We start from the raw sequence: 26,208 nt of genomic DNA, 5'->3' as shown, positions 1-26,208 counted from the left end.
ATTACAGTGCTCAGTAATCACACACTTAGGCCTTTTTTCCATTTAATGAACACATAGCTCACTTCCCACCACATGTACACTCCACATATTTAGAGAATTAAACCACCATGAGAAATTGTCATGAGAAATACTCAGGTTTCACATTAATTCTTACCCAGAAGTGCTTACTTTGTCCCTATGCGGACAACATGCTAAGCCATTGTGGTTAAGAATTTTATGCTAAACTTTATGGCTTGGCGTGTTGTGTGAACCATGGTGGCTGCATAACCATGCTTTAAACGTGCTTACTAACCATTTTCTGCAAAAGGGTTAGCAGCCTAACCTTCGCTTAGTGCAGCCTTCCTCAACCTGGGGCGCTCCAGATGTGTTGGACTGCACCTCCCAGAATGCCCCAGCCAACCGAGCTGGCTGGGGCATTCTGGGAGTTGTAGTCCAACACATCTGGAGCACCCCAGGCTCAGGAAGGCTGGCTTAGTGTATCATCTGAACAGGCCCTGTATTGGACTCTTGTAACATGTGAAACTAAATAGACACAGGCTCCTTCAGCACTTCTTCATATGATTTGTTCTCATGATCTTTGATTCAATAAGGTGGCGTGTTACAAAACAATAAGTGTTCAGCACCAAGTACCCAGTACCTCTGATGCAATTTGTTATTCCCAATTCCTTTTGTCTCAGCACATTGTTCTAACATCCAGATCGATAAAAGAGTGGAATGGATTATCCCATTTTGTGTTTCTTATGACTGATAATCAGGGATATGAGTTCTCTGATTCCCATTCCATATCCAAATCCTGCTGAAGATTCCGTATTCAGGAATAATTAGGCAAAATAAAGTAAATCCATATATGCTCATTGTCATGCCTGGTTAAGATTGTAAATTGTATATACTCTTTGCATTATTATTATTATTATTATTATTATTATTATTATTATTATTATTATCATCATCATCAAATCAGCCAATGTGGTGTAGTGGCTAGACTGCAGCCTTCCTCAACCTGGGGCGCTCCAGATGTGTTGGACTGCACCTCCCAGAATGCCCCAGCCAGCTGGCTGGGGCATTCTGGGAGTTGTAGTCCAACACATCTGGAGCGCCCCAGGTTGAGGAAGGCTGGGCTAGAGTGTTGAACTGGAGCTTGGGAAATCTGGGTTCTGGTCCCCACTCAGCCATGAAGTACACTGGGTGACTTTGGGACAGTCATTGACTCTCAGCCTAACCTACCTCACAGGGTTGCTGGGACGATAACAATGGAGATGAGGAGGACCATGTAAAAACTACCTTGTTTTTTTTGCTCGAGGAAAAAAAGCAGGTTATAAATGTAATAATAAATGAATTTTAAAACTTCTGGAAAAGGATAAGTTGTTTGCTGCAACTATAAATAAGTACATTTGATTATTTTGTAAAAATCTCTTCTAGCTTTGCCTCCTCTCTTTTCTCTCTCTCTCACACACAGCCCTGATTACAGTGGGCTGGTCACTAGCATAACAGGGCCAATTATCCTTGCTCAGCCTGCTGAACTTCCCAAGTATTTCTATTGCGGGGAAGTGACCGATGTGTTTCCTTCCAGAGAAACAAGCCATCTAGATGTGCCCAAGGCAGATGCCATGCACGTGCAGTACGCAGCCTGGGGAGCCCAGAATAATCAGCTGGTAGGTGCCTGTTCAATTGATTGCCATTGAGACAGCCACCTTAGGCCGCCAGTGTCCCTCAGGTGATGATGCTGGCTTGGGCTCGCTTGTCTGTCTTGCCTTGTTGCCTTCCCTCAGCCAGGTCTGAAGGGGCCCTCAGCAAAGTGCCCTCTGGTGGGCCCACCCAGCAGCAGCACTTTGAGCAGTACTGGGCAGCTGGGTCTAGCTGCCACTTTAATTTCCCACAATCCCATAGAGTGATGCTATGCTAGGGGCATTGCAGGAAATTAAAATGGCAGCTGTTTGGTGCTGCCCAAAGCACTGAGCCATGAAAAATAAAAATAAAGGTGGTCCTAGCGCAGGTGACCGTGGTGGCCCCTGACAGCATTGGGGCCCCAATAGCTTTCCAGTGACAGCTGTGTGCCACGTGACTACTTCCCCCCACCTTAGCTAGTTGGGACCCCCTCAGGTGCAAGATAGTATGAAGTTCTGTCACCAGTGTTGAAATAAGGTTCATCTGCCAGTCCAGTCAGCTTCTATAAATGGAATTGGGGGCAGGGACGGGATGGGACAGACAAACATCTTGTCCTTTGCCTCAGCCAGCAAAATGTCTTGGGATTGTCCTGCATGAATTCATTAGTTAAAAGAGAAGTTATTGATCACAAATGTATATGAATTAGTTGGCAGCTATAGTCTAAACGAATGCAGACACAACTCTAGAGAAAATGGATTGGCATGCCTGTCAACTACACCTTGACAGAACTGTGGTCCCTTTTAAGTTTTCATCTCCATTTGGATGGTCTCTGGGTTCTTTTCTGCGCATTATGGATGTCTACAGGCCACATACCCTCCCCTAGGCTTTGAATCCAGCAACCTCTGGCAAGGTTGGCCCCATGGCAGTTTGCTCATTGTAGATTGGATTGTAATATGCAACAAGACAAAGCTGTGATTTGGTTGCAGTTCCCTAGCAGCTGCTGCTGAGCTGTGATTCAATTTCCATGCCTTGCTGGGAGGCTTTTTTTAGTTATAGCTTCACTCATAGAAGCAAAGAATAGTAGAGTTGGAAGGGGCCTATGAGGCCATTGAGTCCAACCCCCAGCTAAAGTATACCTGACAGGTGCATGTCCAGCTGCCTCTTGAATGCCTCTATTGTGGGAGAGGCCACAACCTCCCTAGGTAACTGGTTCCGCTGTCATACTGCTCTAACCGTCAGGAAGTTTTTCCTGATGTCCAGATGGAATCTGGCTTCCTGTAACTTGAGCCCATTATTCCAACTCTGGGAGGATCGAGAAGAGATTCTGGCCCTCATTTGTGTGACAACCTTTCAAGTATTTAAAGAGTGCTATCATGTCTCCCCTCAATCATCTCTTCTCCAGACTAACCATGCCCAGTTCTTTCAGTCTCTCCTCATAGGGCTTTGTTTCCAAACCCCTGATCATCCTCAACCATGAACATGGTTGCAACCACAGCCAGCCCCTGAGTACAGTTCCCTGAAGTGGTTGCTGGATCAGGAAAAGCTGGAGGTTTGCCCATGAAGGTGCTCTTTGGCTCTTCTCGCAGTTGGGGTTAGCCTCCCCTGAAGTAGCTGTGTTGACAAGATCACCAGAAGATCAAGAAGTTCCAGAGAAGGAGCTGATCCATTCATCTTACTGACTTCTTCCATTCCCAGGTGTTTGTCCTGGATAATGACATTTACTATCAACCGGGTGTCTCCAGCCGAGCCAAGCGTATCACGTCATCTGGGCGCCAGGGAGTTATCTTCAACGGGATTTCTGATTGGCTGTATGAAGGTGACGAAGTTTTAATGGGGTGGGGCCATATTAATGTTGCCAAGAGCCCAGGGTCAGTAGTAATTACAGCAACCTTCTAGGAGTCACATCCTCCCAACCCTTTTAGGGTAAAGAAATACACAATGGAATACTCTCATACCTGTGATTAAAGAAGCCTCCCCTTGGTTCCTCCCTCTTCTCTTCTGAATGTATCATTAATGCCAATTTAAGATCAGTTTATAGTTTACCCCCAATGTTTTAAGACAGGGCAGGCAACTTGGTGTCCTCCAGATGTTTTGGACTATAATTCCCATAATCCTTGGCTATGCTGGCTGGTGGGTGGTGGAAGTTGAATTCCAACAAACTGGAGAGTGCCAGGTTGGGGAAAGCTGTTTTAAGAACTCATCAACACATTGGCCAAGGTTTAATTCAAGCAAATTAAAGTTAAATGAACCACTCTGCAGTGCAGTGGTGTGCATTCTACAGTTATATCTTTCATAGTGAGCAGGTGGGGCTATTGCTTTATTTAGCCTTAGTAAATGCTCTGATTCTGGAATAGTGTTGGCAGATCTTGTCAGTGCCTGAAAATTAAGAGTTAATGGGGGAAGGGGGCTGGGCAGTTCTTCGGGTATGCTATAATCTAGGCGAAGAGTCACAGAGCTTTTCTACATGTGGCATTTATTTGTGCACTCATGATTCTTTATTCACAGTTGTTTACGGGTTCTTTAGACAATGTTGTGATCCTCCAGTTTCACTTCTGTTTTTTAAAAGCACTTTCCTGTTTTTGTTTGTTGTTTGTTTGTTTCTAGAGCAGAGAAAATAAGACTTTTATTTCTGAAAGTAAAAGAAAAGGTATTTTCCTACTTGTGGAATTGCAATATTCTCCTAGAGCACAGTGCCACCTAGAGGTTATGTGGTGGAAAGCAGGAAAGGAAAAGCTCTTCTTGTAGAACTCCAATCTCAATTCTGTGAAGAAACTGAAAGTAAATACAGCGATTAACAGCCTAATGTAAAAAAGATCGCAGATAGACATGGATGTTTTGTCTTTGGTGAGCTCCTTCCCTCTGGAAAGGCCAACACACATGCTTCAAACGCAGAAAATCCCAGGTCCAGTCCCTGGTATCTCCAGGTAAGGCTGGAAAGAATCCTGCCTGAAACCCTGGAGAGCTGCTGCTGGTCAGTGTCAACAATACAGGGCTAGATGGACTCATGAGGCAGCTTCCTATGTTTCTGTAATCTGTGGGCGCTCTGAGTATCTAGCTAGGATGGGTGGGCTTCTGCAGACTAGGTTTTCTGCTTGATACTCATGCCTGGTGTTCCTTGCTCCCAAGAGGAGATCCTGCGGGCATCCAGTGCTCACTGGTATTCATCGGATGGTACGTGGCTGGCCTATCTTACCATCAACAATTCCCTGGTGCCCAAGATGGAGCTGCCCCAATTCCTGGGAGGAAACTACCCAGCCAGCCGGCACTATCCTTATCCCAAGGTGAGTCCAGTTCCCATTCTCCCATGCAAGGGGAGGGGAGGGAGACTAGCAGTCACAAAGGAATTTCTGACCTAGAGCTACCAACTAAATTTGCACCATCTTTTCTGCTCCTGCTTCATACTTTGGTTCTCTTGTTGAATGTTTGAAGAGCTATGCTTTGGCTCTAAGCACCATCAGTCACCCCCAGCCTGGTGGTTTTCAGATGTGTTAGACTTCAACTCCCATCATCTGCAGCCAGCACGGCCAAGGGCGGAATTGTAACCCAACACATCTGGAGGGCACCAGGTTGGGAAAAGCTGCTCTATGGGTTCCTTACTTCAGTTTACTGTTGTACATAACCAGCTGGAATTTCTCAGAGGTGGGCAACATGTGGTCCTCCAGATGTTTTGACCTACAACTTCCACCTGCCCTCACCATTGGCTACGCTAGCAAGGGATGATGAGAGTTGTAGGTCAAAACATCTGGAGGGCCACATGTTGCCTGCAATGTATCCCTAATGGAATATTTCATTTCATCTGTTACATTTCCGTACTGCCCAATAGCCAACTGCTCTCTGGGCAGTTCACAGAGATTAAACTCCTAAAAATACAATATAAAATGTAATATGCAACTGTTTATGTACAAAAATATAAAACAATTTTGTACCATCAACAACAACAAAATCCCAGGACCTATTAATAATCTACCACATGCTGTTAAATGCCTGGGAGTAGAGGGAAGCCAAAAAAGATGACAATGTTGGCATCAGGTAGATCTTACTGAGGAGATGTTCCATAATTGAGGGGCCACCAATGAGAAGGCCCTCATGTAATTTGCCGATACAATTTGCCTGAACAATTAGTGCCTGTTTAGATTGACTACACTTTATAGTCATGGTGATGCATGTTGACTTTATGAACGTTATACTCTGTCTTGTTCAAACTTTCATTCTGTGTCTTTGACTCTCCTCCGCCTCTCTTGCTTTTCTCTTTCTCTCAGGCTGGCCAGCCCATCCCATCGGTTCAACTCTTTGTGGTGAACCTGTCTGGGGCATTTCACCTGCTAGAGCTACGCCCTCCTGACCTCTTCCAGGGCAGGTGAAGTAGGAGGCTGGGAGTTTGCTGGTGTTGATTCTCCTCTTTTCCCATCTAGATTCTCTAGCATACTCTGGGGAAACTAGCATTTTGGGCTGTTCAGACAACACACTAAACCATGATGGAGCTAAACATTATGGCTTAGCATGTCGGGTGAACTGTGACTTAGTGTGCCGTGTGAACTATTCTAACCATGGTGGCTATATAACTGTGGTTTAAACAAGCTCACTAACCATTTGCTGCAGAAAGGTTAGCGGCCTATCCGTGGCTTAGCGTGTCATCTGAACAGGCCCACAGTCTCTGAGGTAAGCCAGCCTCAGGCCGTAAAAGGCAACAAGGCCAGAACTCAGGCCTTGGGTTAAGAACAAAAGCACACTAGAAGCTGTGCAACATTAGCAATATCTGCATCCTTCATATACACCTTGGTATCTCGATTGTTTTCTCCCCAGGGAGTACTACATCACCATGGTAAAATGGGTGGCCCGTTCCCGGCTGGCTGTGCGATGGTTAAACAGGCCACAGAACATGTCTGTGTTAGGCCTGTGTGAAGCTGCCACAGGAGTTTGCACTGAGGTGAGCTCAGTTAAGAGGAACCAATGGTATATGTATGTGCCTAGGAGTTCATACTCAAGCATATACTTCATGCGGCTTAATTATCCTTTAACATACACGAACCATCTAGTCCCACTCAGGGCAGGTGGGTGGGTGTTCTCTACCCTTTCAGTTCATGCTTTTGGTGAAGCCAGGGTGGATGGACTTCTCTCCACAGGGAGTTAAACGTGGAATACAAGTGGATGTGAGGTGTCGGTGTGCAATTTGTTTTGTTTTCTCCTTCCCACAAGCTTTGTTTAATAACTGTGTGTGTTCTCTTAGAAATACAAAGTGACCTCAGACTCCTGGGTGGACATGCAGGTAACAACCTCGATACCCTTTTCCTGTTTATTGTAGTCTCATTCCAGATCAGCTCCATTCCCACATTTCAGATCAGGAAGTTGCTATCAACCAAACGACTGAGGGGCTGATCACATTTTTAGTTTAGTACCCTGGCCAAATAACACAACCCATTTTAAACATCAACGCAAACATAGGTCTCTCTGGAATAACTATTTATTCAGTAGAGAATGTTGGTTAACCCAAAGTTGTAAAGGCTTGTTACACTATATCAGCCTTCCCCTATAGCTGTGCCAGCTGGGAATTATGGGAGAGGATGCCAGTTTGGGGAAGGCTGCCTTATAACAACAATAAGCTGCTTCCTGCTGATTGGTTTACAGACCAAGGTAGTGTCTATAAGACAACACTTAGGTAGCTGATTCCCTCAAAGCTCCTCAGCACCATTGCTGCGAGGTAGAATTAAGAAAGCTAGACAGCAGGAGGGAGCGTGGGCTATCCGGCCACGAAAAATCTCAGCATCAGTGGCTATTCAGCTTACAAAGTCCTCCCCCTGCCTGCATTCCTGGGCTTACTCTGCACTAGGACCCACCCCTAAGAACGCCCCCAAACCAAAGTCACCACAGACAAATGAAAGCAACATCATGGTAGCATCGGAGCAACTGGAAATGTCGTGGTAAAACAATACCGTGAAAAATGCAGTTTCGAGGGGGAAGCCCGATGTGGCTGCGAATTAGCAGCCGCGTCATATAAACAACACAGCTCCACTGAGCAGCCACAACGGGGTAAACAGTCCATATAGACACCCCCGAGGAGCAGGGAAAGACTGAATAATATACACAGCGCTCTGCATAATCCAAGGGTTATGAAATGCTTCTTTGATTGTGGGCGGGGGGTGGCATGAAAAGGAAGAAGTGATATAAGGCAAGCAGTGTTACAAATTTGGTGTTACAAACTGAGGGTGTATAAAATCCAGGTGGGCATCAGTACTTGGAATTCTTGGGTAGCTGCCACAGGCCCTGCTAACACCTGTCCTTGGAGACCCATAAAAAGAAAGGCATTTTCAGCAACACTAGGTGGCTTGGCCTAGCTGGCATATTAATTCCCCACAGTGGCCCTGATGTAGCATTCCTCTGGGGCATTGTGGGAAATTAAAATGGCGGCTAGACTCAGTGAGCCATTGCTTCTGCCACCACTTGGGCATATTAACAGAGGAGGGGGTCTCACCAGAGGTAACTTTGCCCAGCCCCCCTAACTCCCAGACCTGTTTAAAACACTCCTGGAATACCCCGCAATGCACTCTCAGCCTTTTTCTTATGTTTCCCAGCAGGGAATGCCTGTCTTTTCTGAAGATGCTGAGACCCTGTTTCTGACAGTACCTGTGAAGCAGGGGCCCCAAGGAGAATTCCACCACGTCACCATGCTTTCCACACAGGTAAATCTAGCCACTGGGTTGCATCTAGCTGGCAACGTCACAGCCCCAACTTCCAGCCAAGAAATCAACCGCTCCTTGCAAACACACTGCAGATGCATTTCCCATCCAACCCGCATGCCCGTCCGTATGCTAGGCCCTATGTGGCATCTTTAAAAAGTAGACATTCTAGCCATTAAAAAAGAAAGAAAAGGAGGGGGGAAGGTAGTAACCCCCAGCCCCACCTAACAGCACTTCCAGGGAGCACATATGAATCTCAGCATATTCCCTTTTTCCCTCCTACCAGACCAGCCACAAGGTGAGCACTGTGCGTCTCCTGACCTCTGGGAACTGGGATGTCACCAGGATCCTGGCGTATGATGAGAACAGCAAACGGCTGTGAGTACCCAGAGACCTTAGCCCTCCCAGTTCCTCCAGCCCGTCAGGTAAGTGGGGAATACGGAGTGTCTGGCTGACCGTGTCTTCGTTTCTAGGTATTTCCTGAGTTCAGAAGACAGGCCCAGTGCTAGACATCTGTACAGGTGAGTAACCTGGCCCACCTCTTGCTAACAACACTGAGAATTTCATACAGCATACAAATGGGACCCCGCAACAAAATGTTGCAGCGTCAAGTGAGTGCTCCTGTTCAAGGTGTCAGCCAGCCATGCCCAGTTACAGAATATTCATGGCGTTTTTCCATCCCCCCACCCCCACAACAGTCATTCAGCTTACCCCCACAACAGTCACTCCAGTCCTCAGTGGGTTGTTTTGGGTTGCACCCCATCCCTGAATTTAAGTTTCTCCCCCCACCCCCATATATATAGGTTATTTCTGCAAATTCTGGGATTCCCCTGAGCCTGCCATTACCTTCCTCTTGTGTGAGGATGATGCCATTTTGACTACATAAGGATCCACACTTGGAGAATGAGTTTGCTATTAGCATGCAGAATTTCAATCATCAAAGCACTTTGCAAACATCAGGTGTTAAAGAGCCCGAGGGCTGAATTCCATTTCAGAGAAGCTCCAGAGGTTGGGGGAGGGGAATGCATTCCAGGGGTGGGCGTGGCTAAAGGCAAAGGGGTGGGTCCAAAGGCAAAGGGGTGTGGCCAAAATGCCTCAAACACCAGCATATTCTAGCTTAAAACTCTTAATGCCAATAACAACACCTTAGGGGAGGCCGAGGCAAGGTTGGATCACTATGTTTCCTTAGGCTTTACCTTGTTTGCATGGGAAAGAGACACATCTTTAGTCCTGCTTACTGCATTACGCTATGCAGATGTTCTCAGAGCAACATGAGAGCCAGTGTGCAGTGGCTAAAGTGTCGGACTGCGAGTCGGGAGATCCGGGTTCTAGTCTCCGCTCGGCCATGGAAACCCACTGGGTGACTCTGGGCCAGTCACAGACTCTCAGCCCAGCCTACCTCACAGGGTTGTTGTTGTGAGGATAAAAATGGAGAGGAGGAGGATCAGGTATGCCACCTTGGGTTCCTTGGAGGAAAAAAGGCAGGATATAAATTAGGGTGACCATATGAAAAGGAGGACAGGGCTCCTGTATCTTTAACAGTTGCATAGAAAAGGGAAGTTCAGAAGGTGTCATTTGTATATATGGGGAACCTGGTGAAATTCCCTCTTCATCACAACAGTTAAAGCTGCAGGAGCCCTGCCCTCTTTTAAGTCTGGTCACTCTAGTATAGCTCCTGCAGCTTTAACTGTGGTGATGAAGAGGGAATTTCACCAGGTTCTCCATATATACAAATGACACCTGCTGAAATTCCCTTTTCTATGCAATTGTTAAAGATACAGGAGCCCTGTCCTCCTTTTCATAGGGTCACCCTATATAAATGCAATTAAATAAATAAATAAATAAACATGGGATGAAGCCATGAAAAAGTACCACCACCCCCGTCCAAACCAGAGGAGTAATATGGCGTGGGCTGGTCCATGAAGTCACGAAGAGTCGGAAGCGACTGAACGAATAAACAACAACATCAGGCCTAAAGTGTGCCATGGTAAAACGCCTGGTCCCTGTCTTTATCCATCAAGTGGATGGTAAAATGCTGCCATCTGGTGGCAGTCAGGTGGAATAACATCCCAAATCTCTAAATGAGGGCGCAATCCTATACCTGTTTAGACAGAAAAGTCCTAGGACACCCAGCACACCCCAGACAGCAGAGCTGTTAGGAATGAGGAGATCAGGCTGGAGGAAGCCATATTCCCTCCTCCATCATAGGGGTCTGGGTGGATGGCAGGTGTGTCTCCAAGCAAGGGGAAAGCTCCCTCGAGAAAGTGGGCTTCTCTCTTTTGTCTTCTTCTTCTCCTTCTCCCTGGGCAGCGTGGACCTTGATGGCTCCTTCAACCGCACCTGCGTGACCTGTGGCCTGCGCCCTGGCTGCTCCTTTGTCGATGTCAGTTTCAGTCCTCAGATGGGCCACTTTATACTCTTCTGCAAAGGTGGGCAACCACAAGACGACACAGTCGTATTTTACAGGCACATAAAAAATGTGCATATCCCCCAATATGTGTGTTATGTACAACTCTCTTTTTTATTATAATACTTGGTCCTCACTGACAGGCATATCGACGCTGTTAAGATAGAAAGCTGTAATTCGATACATGGCATATCCTGATGACCTATCAAGCCTGAAAAGGGGACAAAAGCGTACCTGCATGGGACTTCTCTCTTGCTTTAGCGCTAAGGGAATCACATGGGAGCTTTAGTGGGAGGCAAGAGTGATGCAAGTTGCATTTTCACACACCCCATAGGCATCTACACACATCTTTTATTTAGCTGTATATGCCAGTCCAGGGAGCAAAGCAGGCCCTGCAGATATTGCCAGTGTTACCTTTGAAAGGAAAGAAGAAGGAGATCTCACTGTCCACAGGGTTCACAATCCCATGAAGGAAAGGCGATGACTGAAGTTCTTAAAGCAAGCACATTGAATCTCTTTCAGCCGAAGAGCCAAATATAAAAAGAAATACTAGCCTATCTTAGCTGAAAGCTCTCACTGCTGCTAACTAAGCTGTTGAGAGATGCATTGCAACCTTTTAGAAATTGTGCCAAAGGTGGGAAACCTGCCAATGAAAAGGGAGTGAAGCCGGGGAAAGGGGTGTGGCCATTTCAGGGACCCTGGAAATCCTGGATTGGGACCTTCATTGGATTTGGGCCCCAAGCCTGAAGTTCTGCACTCCGGTTCAGAACTTCAGCAACAAAACACGGATATTTCATAGAATCATAGAATAGTAGAGTTGGAAGGGGCCTATAAGGCCATCGAGTCCAACCCCCTGCTCAATGCAGGAATCCACCTTAAAGCCCACCTGACAGATGGTTGTCCAGCTGCCTCTTGAAGGCCTCCAGTGTGGGAGAGGCCACAACCTCCCTAGGTAATAGGTTCCATTGTCATACTGCTCTAACAGTCAGGAAGTTTTTCCTTCCTGACTGTTTTTCACTTAAGGAAGCCCTTGTGACAGTGTCCAGGTGGGTTTATGTTGAGCAGCATTTAGCACGGCTAGGTTTTGTATACTGATCTGAGTTTTCTTCACCCCACAGGACCTGGAATCCCTCAAGTCTCTGTTCACTGTACAGCTAACCCCCATGGTGAGTATCAGACCTAAAGGGAAAGGCCTTATGTTTTTATTTCATTTTCATTTTTTTTAAAATGAGGAACTCTTCCTCAGGTGGTTTTCAGTGTCAATCTGGATTGGTGGTGGTAAAAATGACCTGGATGCTTGATGAAACAGGACATATTTGTGTTTGGGGCATGTCCATGCTGCCCTGATTTAGGGACGGGTATGCCCTGGTTTAGGATACATCTGAACGCCTTGGTTATCCTCATCCATTTTTTTCTGTCTCACTTTCCCACACAACTTTGCCCAGCCACGTAAGTTACAAAACAAGGAGGCAACGCTTTAGCTTCATCTGCCTAAAAGCTGCTGCTAACCCTATCCTTTGCAAATTTATGTCATTATTTTAAAAGCTATTTTTGTCCCTTGCTACCACAACATCCTGTGGCAAGGACTTCCATAGGTCGATTATGCTTCTTGTGAGGGAAAAAGTACTGGTTTTAAAAGCTTTGTGTGCACAAGTGAATTGTGTGGGGAGGTTTCCAACTGCCACGTCCCCATTGATATCTGTCTGTCTTATCCCCCCCCCCCCCAACCCCCAACATAGACTTTCTTCTCCTGGAAGAAAACCAGCCCTTGCAAGATGGCCTTCTGCACAAGGAGATGCTATCAGTGGAATTCTGGTCTTACCAGCTAGACAGCTATGGTGAGAATACAAAAGTTGTCTTCCCCTGCCATGCCAAGCGCCTCCCTTTGGGGAGGGGTCAGAGCAGTGTAAAGATGCGCAGACAGCAGTGTTCAAGACTGAACTGATGCTGTGTGTGTGTGTGAGAGAGAGAGAGACAGAGACAGAGACAGAGAGGGAGGGGAAAAGGGGTTCCTGGTTTTAAAGAAAGGATAATTGGAGATTGCAGGAGGAGAGAATGCAGAGCTCTTCCACCAGCAAGCCTTCTATGGGCAGAACAGGGTTTCTGGATCCAACCCACCTTGTTTGGTGGTAATGGAAAAGTGTTTAAAAAAAAGGGGGGGTCACTAACCAGAACAAAAGCGCCATCGTAGGTGCCGATGATACAGGAAAAAAGTATTGTGGTAAGTGACAAATATTTATGACACAATGAACAATTGCTGTGAACATGTAGATACAATGATACATGCCAAACGGTCAGAGTGGTGTACACACAACAGTATTAAATAACAGTTACTCCGGATATTTATAGCTGTTTTGTATCTTCATCAGATCACTCTTAGCACTTTAATTGCAGCCAGTCACTGCTTGGTTTCTCTCTCTGACCTAGCTGAGGGAGACTTGATGTTCATGGGAAGGAATACACCAATCAGAGCTTGTGCAATGTGTTGCTCCCCCTAACCGAAGGAAGGTTGTTACCCAGTGGATGTTCAAGGCCAACTGTCTGCAATTAAAATATTAAGAGTAATTTGTCACTTACCACAGTAACTTTTTCATGGGCACCTTTTGATTCTTCTGTTCTGGTTAGTGACCTTTTTTTAAAAAAGAGTATTGAGTAGAACTCGTCTCCTTTTTCTTGGTTTTTGGTCATGGGAAAGTGCCATTGCAGTAACACGGACTAGCGGGTAACGGAGGTGGTTAGGAGTCATGCCAGGGCAGCTCCAACTGTGTTCAGGATAGTATCGAGCTGTCGCGGTAAGGCTTAAAAAAATAATTGAGCTTAAAGAAAAACTGGCGTGGTATTAAGGTTTGCCACCATGTGGACTGTGGTTAAGAGAATGCAGTGGGAGCTATGAGGATCACAGAGGTAGGGGTCAAAGGTCCCGAGATTGCAGCACCAGGGTGTTTGGGGATTTGCAAGTGATAACGAGGAAGTGTGCAAGGATAGTTGTTTGGGAAAAGATCCCCTGGTTACAGTTCTGTCCGCATAATCGCATTTCTTTCCTGTTTCCCCTGCAACCCAGACCTGCCTGTGCGTGTGACCTTGCCGCCACCTCACCAGCGTGCCTTCTGTCCCCTGCTACTGATGCTGTGAGTGACACTTTTGGCTCCCTTGGCCTTACCCCTGTGTGCCTATTCCATCCTTGCAGCTGTGCCTTCACTGAGCTGCCAGCGGAGAGAGCAGCAAGCGAGATGAAACCTGACATCTTGCATCACAAATATCTAGGATGGAAGGGTTAGCGGAGGAAGGAAGGAACCAACTTTGGAAGTGGGGAGTCCTAAATTTGGGAGAACAGCTTGCCACTGCTGTCTCCTGTTTTCAAACCCACCTGTATTGATAGCTCCATCCAACAAGCGTTTTATTGCACACTCGTTACTGGGCACTCACAGAGTTTTCTCAGGTCCCTCACATGATGTTGTCTGCCTTCCACCCCTTCTGGCCTTCCTTTCGTGACAAACCCCGCCCCCCTCGTTAAGTCCGATGTATTTTTCAACATGGAATTGCTGCTCTTTCCTGCTGTGTGCAGGAGAAGCAGCGCCATTAGAACAGAGGACTCAATGGGCCGCGTGCTCCTTGGGTACTTCCTTTTTTGAAAGAGGAAGTAACTGAGGAACGAAAACACGGGCAGAGAAGCGACGGTAGGGAGTGTGCCGTCGTCCCCCAGTGGGATGGAGCTCTCAGTCTATAGCTTGTGGTCCAGGTGCAGACTATTCTACACCAAGCAGGATATTGCACTATGAAAGCAGTATATAAAAGGCAGGAGCCACACCAAGCAGGATATAGTGGTATGTGTCAATGGGCCCCAACAGTTGCCCGTGCACTTCAATACCGCTATAAAGCAGTAGCGTGGCTCCTGCCTTTTATATATCGCTTTCACAGTGCATTGTCCTGCTTGATGTAGATTAGGCCCAAGAGATGCATGGCTTTTCTGCTTAACTGATCTTGTTGGGAAGCCTTCCCTAACTTAACACCTTCCAGATGCTTTGGAATACAGCACCCATTGTCCCTGACCATATCTCGTTCTGCTGGGGCTGATGGGAGTTGTAGTCCAAAACATCTGGAGGGTACCAGGTTGAGGAAAGCTGATGTAGGAGAAGCTCAAGTAACCCCAGGGTTTAAACAAAATGCCCAGGAGGCATGGTCTGTGCTTTGGGCTTGCCACTCTGGCTACATTTGTGACTGTGGATTTGTGGGTTTGAAATACATCGGGGGCCTTTTGATAGGGAATTCCAGAAGAGGTGGCCTTTTTCTACCTCCAACTTCCATCTTTGTGAAAAGGAAAAAAAGGAAAAAGGGGAGCTCCACCCCAGTGCTGATGGTGTCATTCCAATGGTCGCTTCAGATGCAAACATCTCTAAGGCGGCAGCATGACTTTCACCCCTGTCCCTGCTTCTGACTGCTCTTTTTCCAGCCCAGAAGCCCCAGGAGACCAGCTGACCACTGAGGAATTCCTCCTCGATTGGGACACCGTTCTCTCTAGCTCTTTGGGTGCTGTGGTGGTCCGATTTGATGGTCGGGGCTCTGGAAACCAAGGGCTCAAGCTGTTGCACAAGGTCAACATCCTGAAGCATATCGCTCTGATGCAGTAAGTCCACTCCAGCCTCTTTGAGCATCATCAGACGAGCGCTTTATCCCACGTTCGTTCTTGGCTACTCACGGTTTTTCGCGGGTCCTTTCGATGACAACATCCACCTCCTGCTCCTTCTGGTTGTCTTTCCACCACAAATAAGACCCTGGTAAATCCGTTGGGTTTTTTTGAAAGCGAAATGTGCTGCCATTTCCTGCTATGTGCAGGAAAAGCAGCGCGATAAAAACGCCCGCTGGATGGGCCATGTGGTCACTGTTTACTTCCTCTTTCTTCCCCTGTGTGAAGAAAGAGGAACTATCATGGAACAGAAGCATGGAAAAGCAACGGTAAGGAAACATGATTTCCCCTCATCTGATGACACTCTTTGGGTGCTGTTCACACGGTGTATAGTAGAGGTGTGCACAGACCCCCAATCCGCTTCGTGGCCCGATCCTCTTCGCGCCACTCCGCCCGTCTCCCGCTCCGCTCTGCTATATCGATGGCGGCGCCGGTGGCGGTGCCAGAGAAACCACCCACCCACCCCGCCCCCTTACCTTCCTCCGTCGCGGGATTCAATTGAGGCCCCGGTTGAAGCCGGAAGAGGCCTCGGCCTTCACTTCCAACTTCAACCGGGGCCTCAACTGAAGCCGGCGACGGAGGAAGGTAAGTGTCCCTCCTTCCTGCTCCCTTACCTGGTGCTGCCGCCGCCGCAGCCACATGGATGGCGACGCCGGCAGCGCCAGATTAGTCCCCCTCCCCCCCACTTACCTTCAGGCGAAGCTCCGGATTGAGGCGATCCTCTTCGCCTCGATCCGCAGCCCCCCTGACTCTCTTCGCCTCCGCCTTAAGGGTAGGCGAAGCCCCCCCCCCCCGCTCCGCTCCTGCTTCTCCGGGTTCAAGGAAAAGTGGAGCACATCCCTAGTGTATAGATTGCAGTCAGCCACAGGGTGGCAGTGCTGTTCCAAGTGATCAATGTGTGCCCAGCCTGATGTCTAGGGTTGTCAGTCTTGATCAGAAGGAGATGAGGATGGGCAATTAACAAAACCACCCCTGCCAACTTTTAAACATGGTGGTGCTCCTCTTGTGGTGAGTATACCTGCAGTGAGATAAAAGATGCCACCCTTGGTGGGGGTGGGGGGATATGCATTAACCCTGAACCTTTACATGTCAAGAAAGGTCCTGATTCAAAGGCCCACATTTCAGGACTGGTCCCCAGATCTGGTTCAGAGGTGAGAAACCTTTAGCCTGCAGGCCCAGTTTGCACTAACGAGGTTCCCCAAACGACCCACCAAACCATGGGCTCTCTGTCTGGGCCCTTCCCCAAGTCCCATCCCATGGCCTGCTGGCTACCACTGTCTTGGGGAGGAGGCAGGAGAGGAATCCCCGTAATCATCACTGATTTGTGACTGGAGATAGTGAGAGGATTCCCTTGGGTGCCATTATCCCTCCCATTTATTTTAAAACCCTGAACAGCCTTGGGGCTTTTAGAACTTCGTGAATGTCTCCTCATATACCTTCAACTGCACCCTCTCCGATAAGAAGGAGAGGTAGTGCTCCAAGTTCCCACCCTTTCAGATAAGAGACTGGCTGGGATGTGGAGTTGAGACTTTTTTGTGGTGGCTCCCATATCTTGGGTATGTTTAGCCTGGACAAGAAAAGATGAAAGGCGGGGGAAGGGGGTGGATATGATCTCTGTCTTCACATATTGGAAAGGCTGTCACACAGAAAATGAAGGAGATTTTTTTCTGTCACTCCAGAGGGTAGGGATAGAAATTGCAGGGAAGCAGCTTTCACTAAAACGTTTTTTTAAAAAAATCTTAGCAAGAGCTTCTTTACAGTAGCAATAGGAGGTGGTGGGATTCTCCTTCACTGGAAGTATTTCAGTGGAGGCTGCATGGCCGTCGGATGCTGTGGCTGCAAGATTCTTGCACTGAGTATAAAACTGAGAAATGCCATGATTCCAGATTGCACATATTAAAATAGGGGCACACTTTTGGATCACTGCTTGAGTGATTGCCCTTACGCATTGGTGAACCTGGCTGCACCAGGAGTGCAGAATTTCAGGCCTAGGAGCAAAATCTAGCCCACCTGAGATTCCCAAGAAGGCCCATGCTTGCTGCTTCCCATGGCCCCATCCCCTTCCCCTATCCATTCAATGGTTTCCTGGTTTTTGTTTGGGTTTTACCCCATTCTAAAAGCAGTCTGGGGAATTATGGGAGTTGTACGCCAACCTATCTGATGGTGCCAGATTGGGGGAGGCTGGTTTAGCCTAATTTGCAGTGTAATCCTACATAGGCAGAAGTAAGTCCCTAAGTGGGCTTAGTTTGCATAAACACCTCCCCCACCCCATTTTAAAACGACTGCAGCCGATCTGCAAGCAAGGACTTTTCCCGTTTCTCCATCTAGCCCAGCAACATCCTTTTCTCTTCCACCTCCCCATTTATTCTGATTAATATCCAACCTGGTGAAGAGTTTTAAAGGGCTTAAAAGCTTTGCTCACTTCTTTGTCACCTTGTTAAAGGAATGGTTACTTCCGGACATTAGAGACTGATAAATTTGACCTCCCTTGCTGGGAGGCAGCAGCGGTCAGTGCCCCTGACCTATGTTGCCTCTCTGATCCTGTGGGGGGGCAAAGGTCAGATACGATTGGAAGGTGTGGGTGGTGGGTGCTTTGATTTACTGCAGTCTTGCAGGAAGAAAAAGAGGAAAACAGCTAAAGATATTTATTTATTTATTTATTTATTTATTTATTTATTTATTTATTACATATTTATACTGCCCAACAGCCAAGGCTCTCTGGGTAGTTCACAATTAAAACCATGATACACAAAGGTCAAAATTTAAAATTATAACATTTTAAAGATGTCATATAGAACCAGAAAAAGTTATTATCTAGGGAAAGCTTGTCTAAAACGATGTGTTTTTAAGAGGCATTTGAAAGATGTTCTATTTTCCTGCCTCCCGGACTGCAGGAGGGAGGGTTTTCCAGAGGGTGGGGGCCGCTACAGAGAAGGCCCGCTGTCAAGGTTCTTCGTGACGATATTCTCTTCGTCTTGGAATGAGCAAGACGGCGTCCATAAACGGCTTAGGACTAGTCTACCTGAAGTAGTGCCTTGTCCCATATGTTCCTGCCCAATTGCTCAGACTATCTTTGGAGGCTCTTCTCTGGATGCCACCGTCCACAAGGGTGTGACAGATGGTGACCCGGGAAAGAGCCTTCCCCTGTAGTGTCTCCCCATCTTTGGAATACCCTTCCCAGGGGGATCCACCAGGCATCATCACTGAATATATTCAGACCCCAGCTCAAAGCCTTCCTCTTAAAACAGGCATTTCATCTATTGCTTTGATTATTAATTTTACTGCTGGCTCCTTAATATTTTAAATATTTTAAATGTTTCATATTTTATTACTTTAATATTTTTATTGCTGCATTTTTGTTGTTGTATTGTTTTATTATTGCAAAGTGACCTGAGGGCATTCGCCAATTGGGCATTATATAAATCTAATTAATTGATTGAGTACTGGCACTCTTTGGGACTGGGTCCTTCTTGGATGGTGCACGGAAAATGCAGGGGTGGGAAGAAGGGCAGTGATGGCGATGGGAGGGGCAGTGGACTGCACTAACAAGACTCCTCCTCCTCCTGCTACAGCTGGCTGTTGGAGCTCCCCTATGTGGATCACAAGCGCACCGCAGTGTATGGAAAGGTAAATCACCTGGCCCTTGTTACTAGGCTTCCCACGCCTATGGCAAAATACTTCTGTCCTTGCTCTGACAGCCACATTTCCAGCCAAATTCATCTTCCTGGTTTGGGGAACAAAGGAGTTGTATCTGCAGCTCTTCTTAGAATCATAGAATTCTGGAGTTGGAAGGGATCACAAGGATCTTCTAGTCTAACCCTCTACAATGTGCAGGAAAACCAGTTAAACCCTCCATGAGAGGTGGCTCTCTAGCCTCTTCTTAAAAACCTCTGGAGATGGAGAACCCACAACCTCTGTAGGTAGACTGTTCCAATGTTGTACAGATCTTACCGTCAGGAAGTTTTTCATTATATTTAATCGAAATCTATGTAGCTGTAACTTATACCCATTATTTGGGGTCCTGATTTTTGTGGCCATGCAAAATAGTTCTTGACCATCTTCCCTGTGACACCCTTTTATGTACCTGAACACTGCTAACACTTCTTACACAAAGGATAGTGCCCAGTTAACAGCCAGGGTGCTTCCAAAGGGCGGCTTCTCTGGCAGCCACAGTGTCTTCAAATAAGAGGTACGTCAAACACAGAGGTGAGGGAAAGCCTAGTATAAGAAACAGCCCCCAAATCCAAGTACCTAACACAAAAAGTTGCATTTGGATAGCAGAACCAACGATACAGAGTGATCTGCTGCCGATGGGATTTTTATTTGCTTTTGTTTTGTGCGTTTAAAGTTGCCGTTTTTATTTTAAAGTATTGCATGCCACTTTGGAAATGTTACTTTTAAAATGGCAAACTTTCCAATTTAGAACAATCAATAATAAAATGGGCATGTGTGGGGTGGTTGTTTTTTTTAGGCCTATGGGGGCTTTTTAGCCCTGAAACTCATGGAAACAATGGAAGCAAGCCTCTTTAAATGTGGAGCAGCCGTGGCACCCATCACCAGCTTCCGCTTCCATGGTGAGCAGCAGCAGCACCATCCACGTATATTTTGCTTTGTTTTTTTAAAGGAACTGGAATTCTGTACCAGAATACCCTTTTGCTTTGGGCAGAGTTAAGGTTAAGTTCAGCTTGTCTGAATAAATCATGCAACTTCACTGCTATGTTTAGAACCAGCCTGGGAAACATAAGAACAATGAGCCTTTCTACACGAGGCTTTTATTGTGCATGTGTGGTTGCTCACTCGTGGTATTTGTGTGGGTCCTTTATATGGCTTCATCATCCTCCAGGGCCTCTCCCATGCTTTGCAACCTTTATCGGGGCTTTTTTTTTTTTTTAAGACAGACGAAAGCTGGAATATCCTGAGTGGCACTATGAAATGATCCATGGGCTTCTCCACACGGGTCTAAAATCCCACATCCTTACAAGGACTTCTGCTTCCGGATTTCTTATGGGATTAAGATTGCCTCCTTTACACATGGTTGTTTTGGGTTTTTTTTTTTTTTCTTTCTGGGCATATTTTAAATGTTTTAAAGGTGGCGCTGTAGTATAGCGGGATTCTGGAAAGTCACTGAAAATCTATCCTGCTTCAAAGTGAGATAAATCTCATATCACGTTTTTCCCATTGAGAATAACTGTTACAATGGCCAGAAAGCACTGAAGGGGCCCTGGAAGTTGATGACATCATGTTAAGGACATGAAAAAAAAAACATAATTGACCAATCACAAGTGAACAATAAAAGCCTCACGTAGAAATGCCCTGTGTATTTGCACAGTTCTGTTATACTACAGTGTTATTTATTTATTATTTATTTATTTATCATATTTATACCCCGCTCCTCAGCCAAAAAAGGCTCTCAGAGCGGCTTACACTTAGCAAAAAAGACAGTCCCTGCCCTCAGGCTTACAATCTAATAAAGACATGACACACAAGGAAAAGGAGTCAAGGAGGGAGGGAGGGAGGAGAGAGAAAGAAAGAGAGAGAGAGAGAGAGTGGCTGCATAATGAAACATAGAATGACGAAGAAAAGAAAGCCCCCAGAAAAAAAGCACATGTAAAGGAGCCGATCTTAATCCCACAAAAAATCCAGAAGTACAAGCTCCAGTAAAGTTGCAAGATAAAAGCCTCATGTTGAAATACCTAATGAAAGCAGCGATATGAGTGACAGCAGCTGAGAGAACAACTTTTTTAGCAGTTCAGTGGTGCATTGGGGGGAGGGGGGCTAAATCCATTAAGTCCAGAGTCTAAAATTCCCTAACTGCAGCACTGTCCTTGTTTTGAGCTTCTCCCACTGTAGCTCTTAATGGGGAGGTTTTTATTGGAAGAGGCCACTCTGGAGATCCCTTCCTCTGTCTCTTCCCACAGCCGCCACCTTATCTGAACGCTTCCTAGGGATGCCAGCCCGTGAGGATGCGGCCTACACGGTATGGAGAAATGGCGTCAAAGAGGGTCTCCCGGGGGAGGGGGGGTCCCCTCCTCTCTCCCACTACCTCACTCCTGCCTATTGAATGGGGCAGGAACTAGTAAGTCCCGTCTCTTCAGTGCCACTTATGCAGAGAAGCCACTCTGAGCCTACAAACACCGCCAGCCTGCTATGAGCTGATTCCATCTTTTCATCTCCCAAGATGAGCGAATGTCACTTGCCTACTGCCTTCCAGTAGATATTGAGCTGCAGTTATTAACAGCTGTTGACAGATAGAGATATTCATTTCCTTATGAAATTTAATACCCCATCAACTAGAGCTCATAAGAGTCCTCACAGTGACTGACAGTAAAGCAACGACAAAACACACAATACAAACACAATTGCTAATGAAAGTAAAATGAACTAATCAGTCCTAACTGATGTTATATTTCTGATGTTACTTATAATGGGTGCTTCCAGGCGGAAGGCTCCAAGCACCATAACATCATGGGTTTTCTGCTGTAAGCTACAAGCGGGATTGCAGTTGAACATCCACACTACAAGAGGGGGTCTAGTGCTTTTCTAGGGTGACCATATGAAAAGGAGGGCAGGGCTCCTGTAGCTTTAACAATTGCATAGAAAAGGGAATTTCAGCAGGTGTCATTTGTATATATGGAGAACCTGGTGAAATGTCCTCTTCATCACAACAGTTAAAGCTGCAGGAGCTATACCAGAGTGACCAGTTTTAAAAGAGGGCAGGGCACCTGCAGCTTTAACTGTTGTGATGAAGAGGAAATTTCACCAGGTTCCCCATATATACAAATGACACCTGCAGAAATTTCTTTTAATACAACTGTTAAAGATATAGGAGCCCTGTCTTCCTTTTCATATGGTCACCCTGCTAGTGTGTGCACCTGACTATGTGCCCATCCCTGCTGATAGTGCTTGATTCTCCATTGCACTGAATGGGAGTTCAGCAGCTATAAATAAATAAATAAATAAAATTCCCTCAACCAGGCACAGTTTCTGTTGGCTCCCATGACCCACCTACTCGTTTAAAAACCCAACCCAAAACACTTACAACCAGAGCAGTTGTTCTTTGTAATTAAGGGACAAGGCAGTTATGAGCAGTGAAAGGAGGAAGTAAGTAATTTGGTTGAGTCTTAAAAGAAGTCAGAAAAGTAAAAAAGTTTATACTGCAGTCATTTTGAGCAGTGACTGTTCTGTTCTCCCCTTTCTTCTGATGTTTCGAAGCTGCTGCCTGCTTCTCAGTACCGAGCTTGCTCAAATGGCTTTCATTACAAGCTGGTGTAGGGGACAACTTTCAAATTTTGCTGTCACTGGTATGCTCCAATAAAAATGCACCTAATTTTTAAAAAATGGTTAATTGTGCTATTTCAGCAGAGAATAAGTCCACTATTCTGGTGGTTTTGGGTTGTTGTTGTTGTTTTTAAAAAATTAAGTGCCTACAGCAGAAGATTACAGCTAACAATCATGCTGTAAGTCTCATCCATTTCCTCTGAGAAAGATCCATCTCTAATCTAGTCAATTTCACAACTGGACTTTATCAGACAACTTGATCTAGTCAGTTTCACAATGAAGAGGAAATTTGCAGGCTTGATTTTCCCTGTTTGTTAGCTGGGTCTGAAATTCCTGTTCGGAGCACTAAGCAGCACAATGTTTATTCCCCCCACCCCCAGTTTACTTCTATTTTGTAAGATCTGAATGGCACAAGTACACAGTCAATAATTTGTAAAAAGAGAATCCCCTAACTAAGTAGCTGATTGCAGCAGCAGAGTGTTGGTGGTCAGGACAACTCTTTCATTCCAGGAGGGAACAAAGGTGCAGGAAGCATTAATTCATTTGAGCTGAGCAATACACTCCTTCCTGACCATCATTTTGAAATCATCTTAAAATGGATCCTAGGTTTTGGTGCATATGCATATCACTTACTTTTAAGGCTTAGCATACCAATATGTAGCACTTGCTTGGTCTGTGGTTTTACAAGTGTCACAGGCACCTACTGCCACACAACAATTAAGTAAGGGAAGCACTTAGTGGCATAAGAATTAAAGCAGCTTTCTCTAAACTAGAATGTTGGGTGTTAACTCCCATAATTCCCAACCAGCATAGGAATTATGGGAGATGTAGTCCAACATATCTGGGGGGAAACAGGTTTGTTAAGTTAAAGTGATGGGGAAAGCTTTAGCTGTTGCTTGTCAGGCTGCTGTTCAAGCCACAAGAGCGGCGCCAGGACATGAGTGACTATTTTCTACCTTTTCTATTTCCTTCCTCAGGTGGCCTCTGTGTTGGAGGACGCTGCCCGCCTCAAGGACAGAAACATCCTGCTTGTACACGGAACTGGGGATGGTAAAGTTGAACAGAGAAGATGACCCTCCCTCTACTAACTCACTCAGCCACGCAGGGCCAGCCCATTTTGCCACCTGAGGCAGAGGACAAGATGGTTGTCTATCCCATCCTGCCCCCCATTCCATGTACAGAAGCTGACTGGATTTGTAGTTGAATATTATTTCAACACTGGCAACAGAAGAGGACCCTCCATCTCCCGTGAGGGCAGCAGGCTACTTTAGCGGGTTCAGGACAGGCTGTGAGGCACCCACAGGTGTGTCCTCCGCAAGAGGGGAAAGGCCCAGGGGCTCAGGAGGAATGGCTGTGGGGAGCTGCCACTGCTGCCTATCAGAATCTGCTGCCTGAGGTGGTTGCTTCACTCTGCCTAATGGTAGGGCTGGCCCTGCAACTATCCACAAACAAATGCTGTTTAGGTTGATGGAGCCATGCCAGTGTTGGCTGCTTCAGGGTTTGGGGCAATAAGGCGGTGTGTGTGAATGATACAAATATCTTTTTTTTACTCTTTGGGAGAGCGGAGCTGGTTACTCTGAATGCCAGAACCACCCCCTTGTTAACACTGGTTCTTCTTAGCCTTAGGGGAGGGAGCCTACAGGTTGTGCCCCCCTCCCCATGTGTTACTGACCTCACATTCTCCCTCTTTCTTCCCACAGCCACAGTCCATTTCCAGCATACTGCTGAACTTCTCATCCAGCTGCTAGCTGCAGAGTCTAACTACACCACACAGGTAGGATATATGGGGAAGGAGGGACCAGGTTTCTTTCAGTGGGAAACTGCTGTTAGTGTATCCCGTTATTACATTCTCCCCCACTTCTGTGAGCAACAAATTGCATGAATCATAGAATCATAGAATAGTAGAGTTGGAAGGGGCCTATAAGGCCATCGAATCCAACCCACTGCTCAGTGCAGGAATCCACCTTGAAGCATCCCTGACAGACGGCTGTCCAGCTGCCTCTTGAATGCCTCTAGTGTGGGAGAGTCCATGACCTCCCTAGGTTATTGGTTCTATTGTCATACTGCTCTAACATTCCGGAAGCTTTTCCTGATGTCCAGCCGGAATCTGGCTTCCTGTAATCAATAAATAGTAACAATAACAACGATGATGATGATATGCCCTCTCCGCCACACCCTCTACCTTTGGGGAGGCAGTAAACAGTCCTAACCAATAAAAACTACTAACCCTGTTGTGTCTGTTTCCCAGATCTACCCTGATGAAGGCCACATGTTCTTTTTGGATGCCAACCAGCGTCACCTCCGCCAGACGCTGACCTCCTTCTTCCAGAGTTGCTTCGAGGATTCAAAGCACACACATCTCCTGGATGAGGACGACGAGGACTCATAGGGCTTTTCCAAGGAGGGATGCTAAGGACCCAGCAGTCACCAATCTCCCGTAGCCTTTTCTTTGCTGTGCTGCTAACGTTGGTAGCACTTTGCAACCCCCACCTTGCCACGGGCCAACATTGTGTGTATACTGCATTAAGCACATAATTTGGCACTGACCACAGAATTAAGCACCCTGAGATTCTATGCTTCCAGATCTTTCTTTTTAAAAAATATTTTTTAAAAAATACCCCAAGTTTCTAGCCCTCAGGGCTGCGAAGATAGCTTTTAAGTGCACGTGCACAATGGCTAGGGAAAATCCCAGAGCCAGAGGAGGGGCTGAACAGGATTTTCAGTTGCAAAGGGATGGTTGTCCTGTGGAAAAGCCACCTTGCACATTCCTTTGCCCAACCAGAGGAATAGCAGAAGCAGAACAAGCTATGATGTAACTTAAGCAAACATATGCAAATTTCCTCGCTTATGCTATTTATACAGGTTGCAAAATATATTTTTCCTTAGCAGAGACTGTGGGTTCACTTATTGCCCCACCACACACAAACACACCTCTTTTTCAACACACAGTATATACCGCCTGACAAAGGGCTGGAAAATGGCAATGTGCAAAAGCAGTGACCACGTATGCTGCCACCAAGAGATTGAGCTGTGAATCAGGAAGTCCCAAATTACAGTGGCTGTCTCTACACGAGTGATTTATTGCATGCTCATGATTGGCTACTCACAGAAGTTTGCTGGTCCATTACATTATCATCATTTTCATTTCTATACCGCCCAACAGCCAAGACTCTCTGGGCGGTTCACAAAAATGTTCAGAATTACAACATTATCAACACGATAAAACAACATTATAATAAAACATGGTCTAAAAAAAACCCCTCAGGTACAAATGATGCTGTCAACCTTCAGGACATCTCCCATGCCTTCCCCCAGTAATCCCATTCCAAAAAACAACAACCCTGGATATCATGTTTCTTCTGAAATATCATGGGATTTCCTAATGTGTGCAGCTGAAGTTGTGCTACAAAGAGGGTGCTGTCTCATTCAAATATATGAGCACTGAGAGGAGGGGATGTTTTAAATTACATACCACATGGTCAGCAATTCAATTCACATGGTCGCCCCTCTCCACCCGTATAATGCAGCCCATTACAATTGCACAAAAGAAGCAGGAAGCA

At 46.3% G+C, this 26,208-nt stretch overlaps 1 protein-coding gene across 1 annotated transcript in view; it reads left to right on the top strand.

Annotated features, from left to right (window-relative positions):
- LOC134395297 (inactive dipeptidyl peptidase 10-like) overlaps nucleotides 1–25,251 on the top strand; it is a 41,414-nt gene extending 16,163 nt beyond the window's left edge. The window contains exons 7-26 of the mRNA XM_063121452.1: nucleotides 1,571–1,652; nucleotides 3,301–3,421; nucleotides 4,732–4,886; nucleotides 5,865–5,962; nucleotides 6,409–6,532; nucleotides 6,833–6,871; nucleotides 8,175–8,282; nucleotides 8,566–8,657; nucleotides 8,753–8,800; nucleotides 10,590–10,708; nucleotides 11,805–11,852; nucleotides 12,426–12,524; nucleotides 13,748–13,814; nucleotides 15,137–15,310; nucleotides 18,943–18,997; nucleotides 19,842–19,944; nucleotides 21,289–21,347; nucleotides 23,626–23,698; nucleotides 24,349–24,422; nucleotides 24,897–25,251. Of these exons, the coding sequence (XP_062977522.1) occupies nucleotides 1,571–1,652; nucleotides 3,301–3,421; nucleotides 4,732–4,886; nucleotides 5,865–5,962; nucleotides 6,409–6,532; nucleotides 6,833–6,871; nucleotides 8,175–8,282; nucleotides 8,566–8,657; nucleotides 8,753–8,800; nucleotides 10,590–10,708; nucleotides 11,805–11,852; nucleotides 12,426–12,524; nucleotides 13,748–13,814; nucleotides 15,137–15,310; nucleotides 18,943–18,997; nucleotides 19,842–19,944; nucleotides 21,289–21,347; nucleotides 23,626–23,698; nucleotides 24,349–24,422; nucleotides 24,897–25,037 (1,879 nt within the window). The 3' untranslated portion in view covers nucleotides 25,038–25,251. The remainder of the gene's footprint in view (nucleotides 1–1,570; nucleotides 1,653–3,300; nucleotides 3,422–4,731; nucleotides 4,887–5,864; nucleotides 5,963–6,408; nucleotides 6,533–6,832; nucleotides 6,872–8,174; nucleotides 8,283–8,565; nucleotides 8,658–8,752; nucleotides 8,801–10,589; nucleotides 10,709–11,804; nucleotides 11,853–12,425; nucleotides 12,525–13,747; nucleotides 13,815–15,136; nucleotides 15,311–18,942; nucleotides 18,998–19,841; nucleotides 19,945–21,288; nucleotides 21,348–23,625; nucleotides 23,699–24,348; nucleotides 24,423–24,896) is intronic.
- Nucleotides 25,252–26,208: the final 957 nt, after the last annotated feature.

The sequence above is a fragment of the Elgaria multicarinata genome, chromosome 3, assembly GCF_023053635.1.
Source record: "Elgaria multicarinata webbii isolate HBS135686 ecotype San Diego chromosome 3, rElgMul1.1.pri, whole genome shotgun sequence".
Classification (NCBI taxonomy): Eukaryota; Metazoa; Chordata; class Lepidosauria; order Squamata; family Anguidae; genus Elgaria; species Elgaria multicarinata.
The sequence above is the reverse complement of the archived record's forward strand: the minus strand, read 5'-3'. Positions and strand labels throughout refer to the sequence as shown.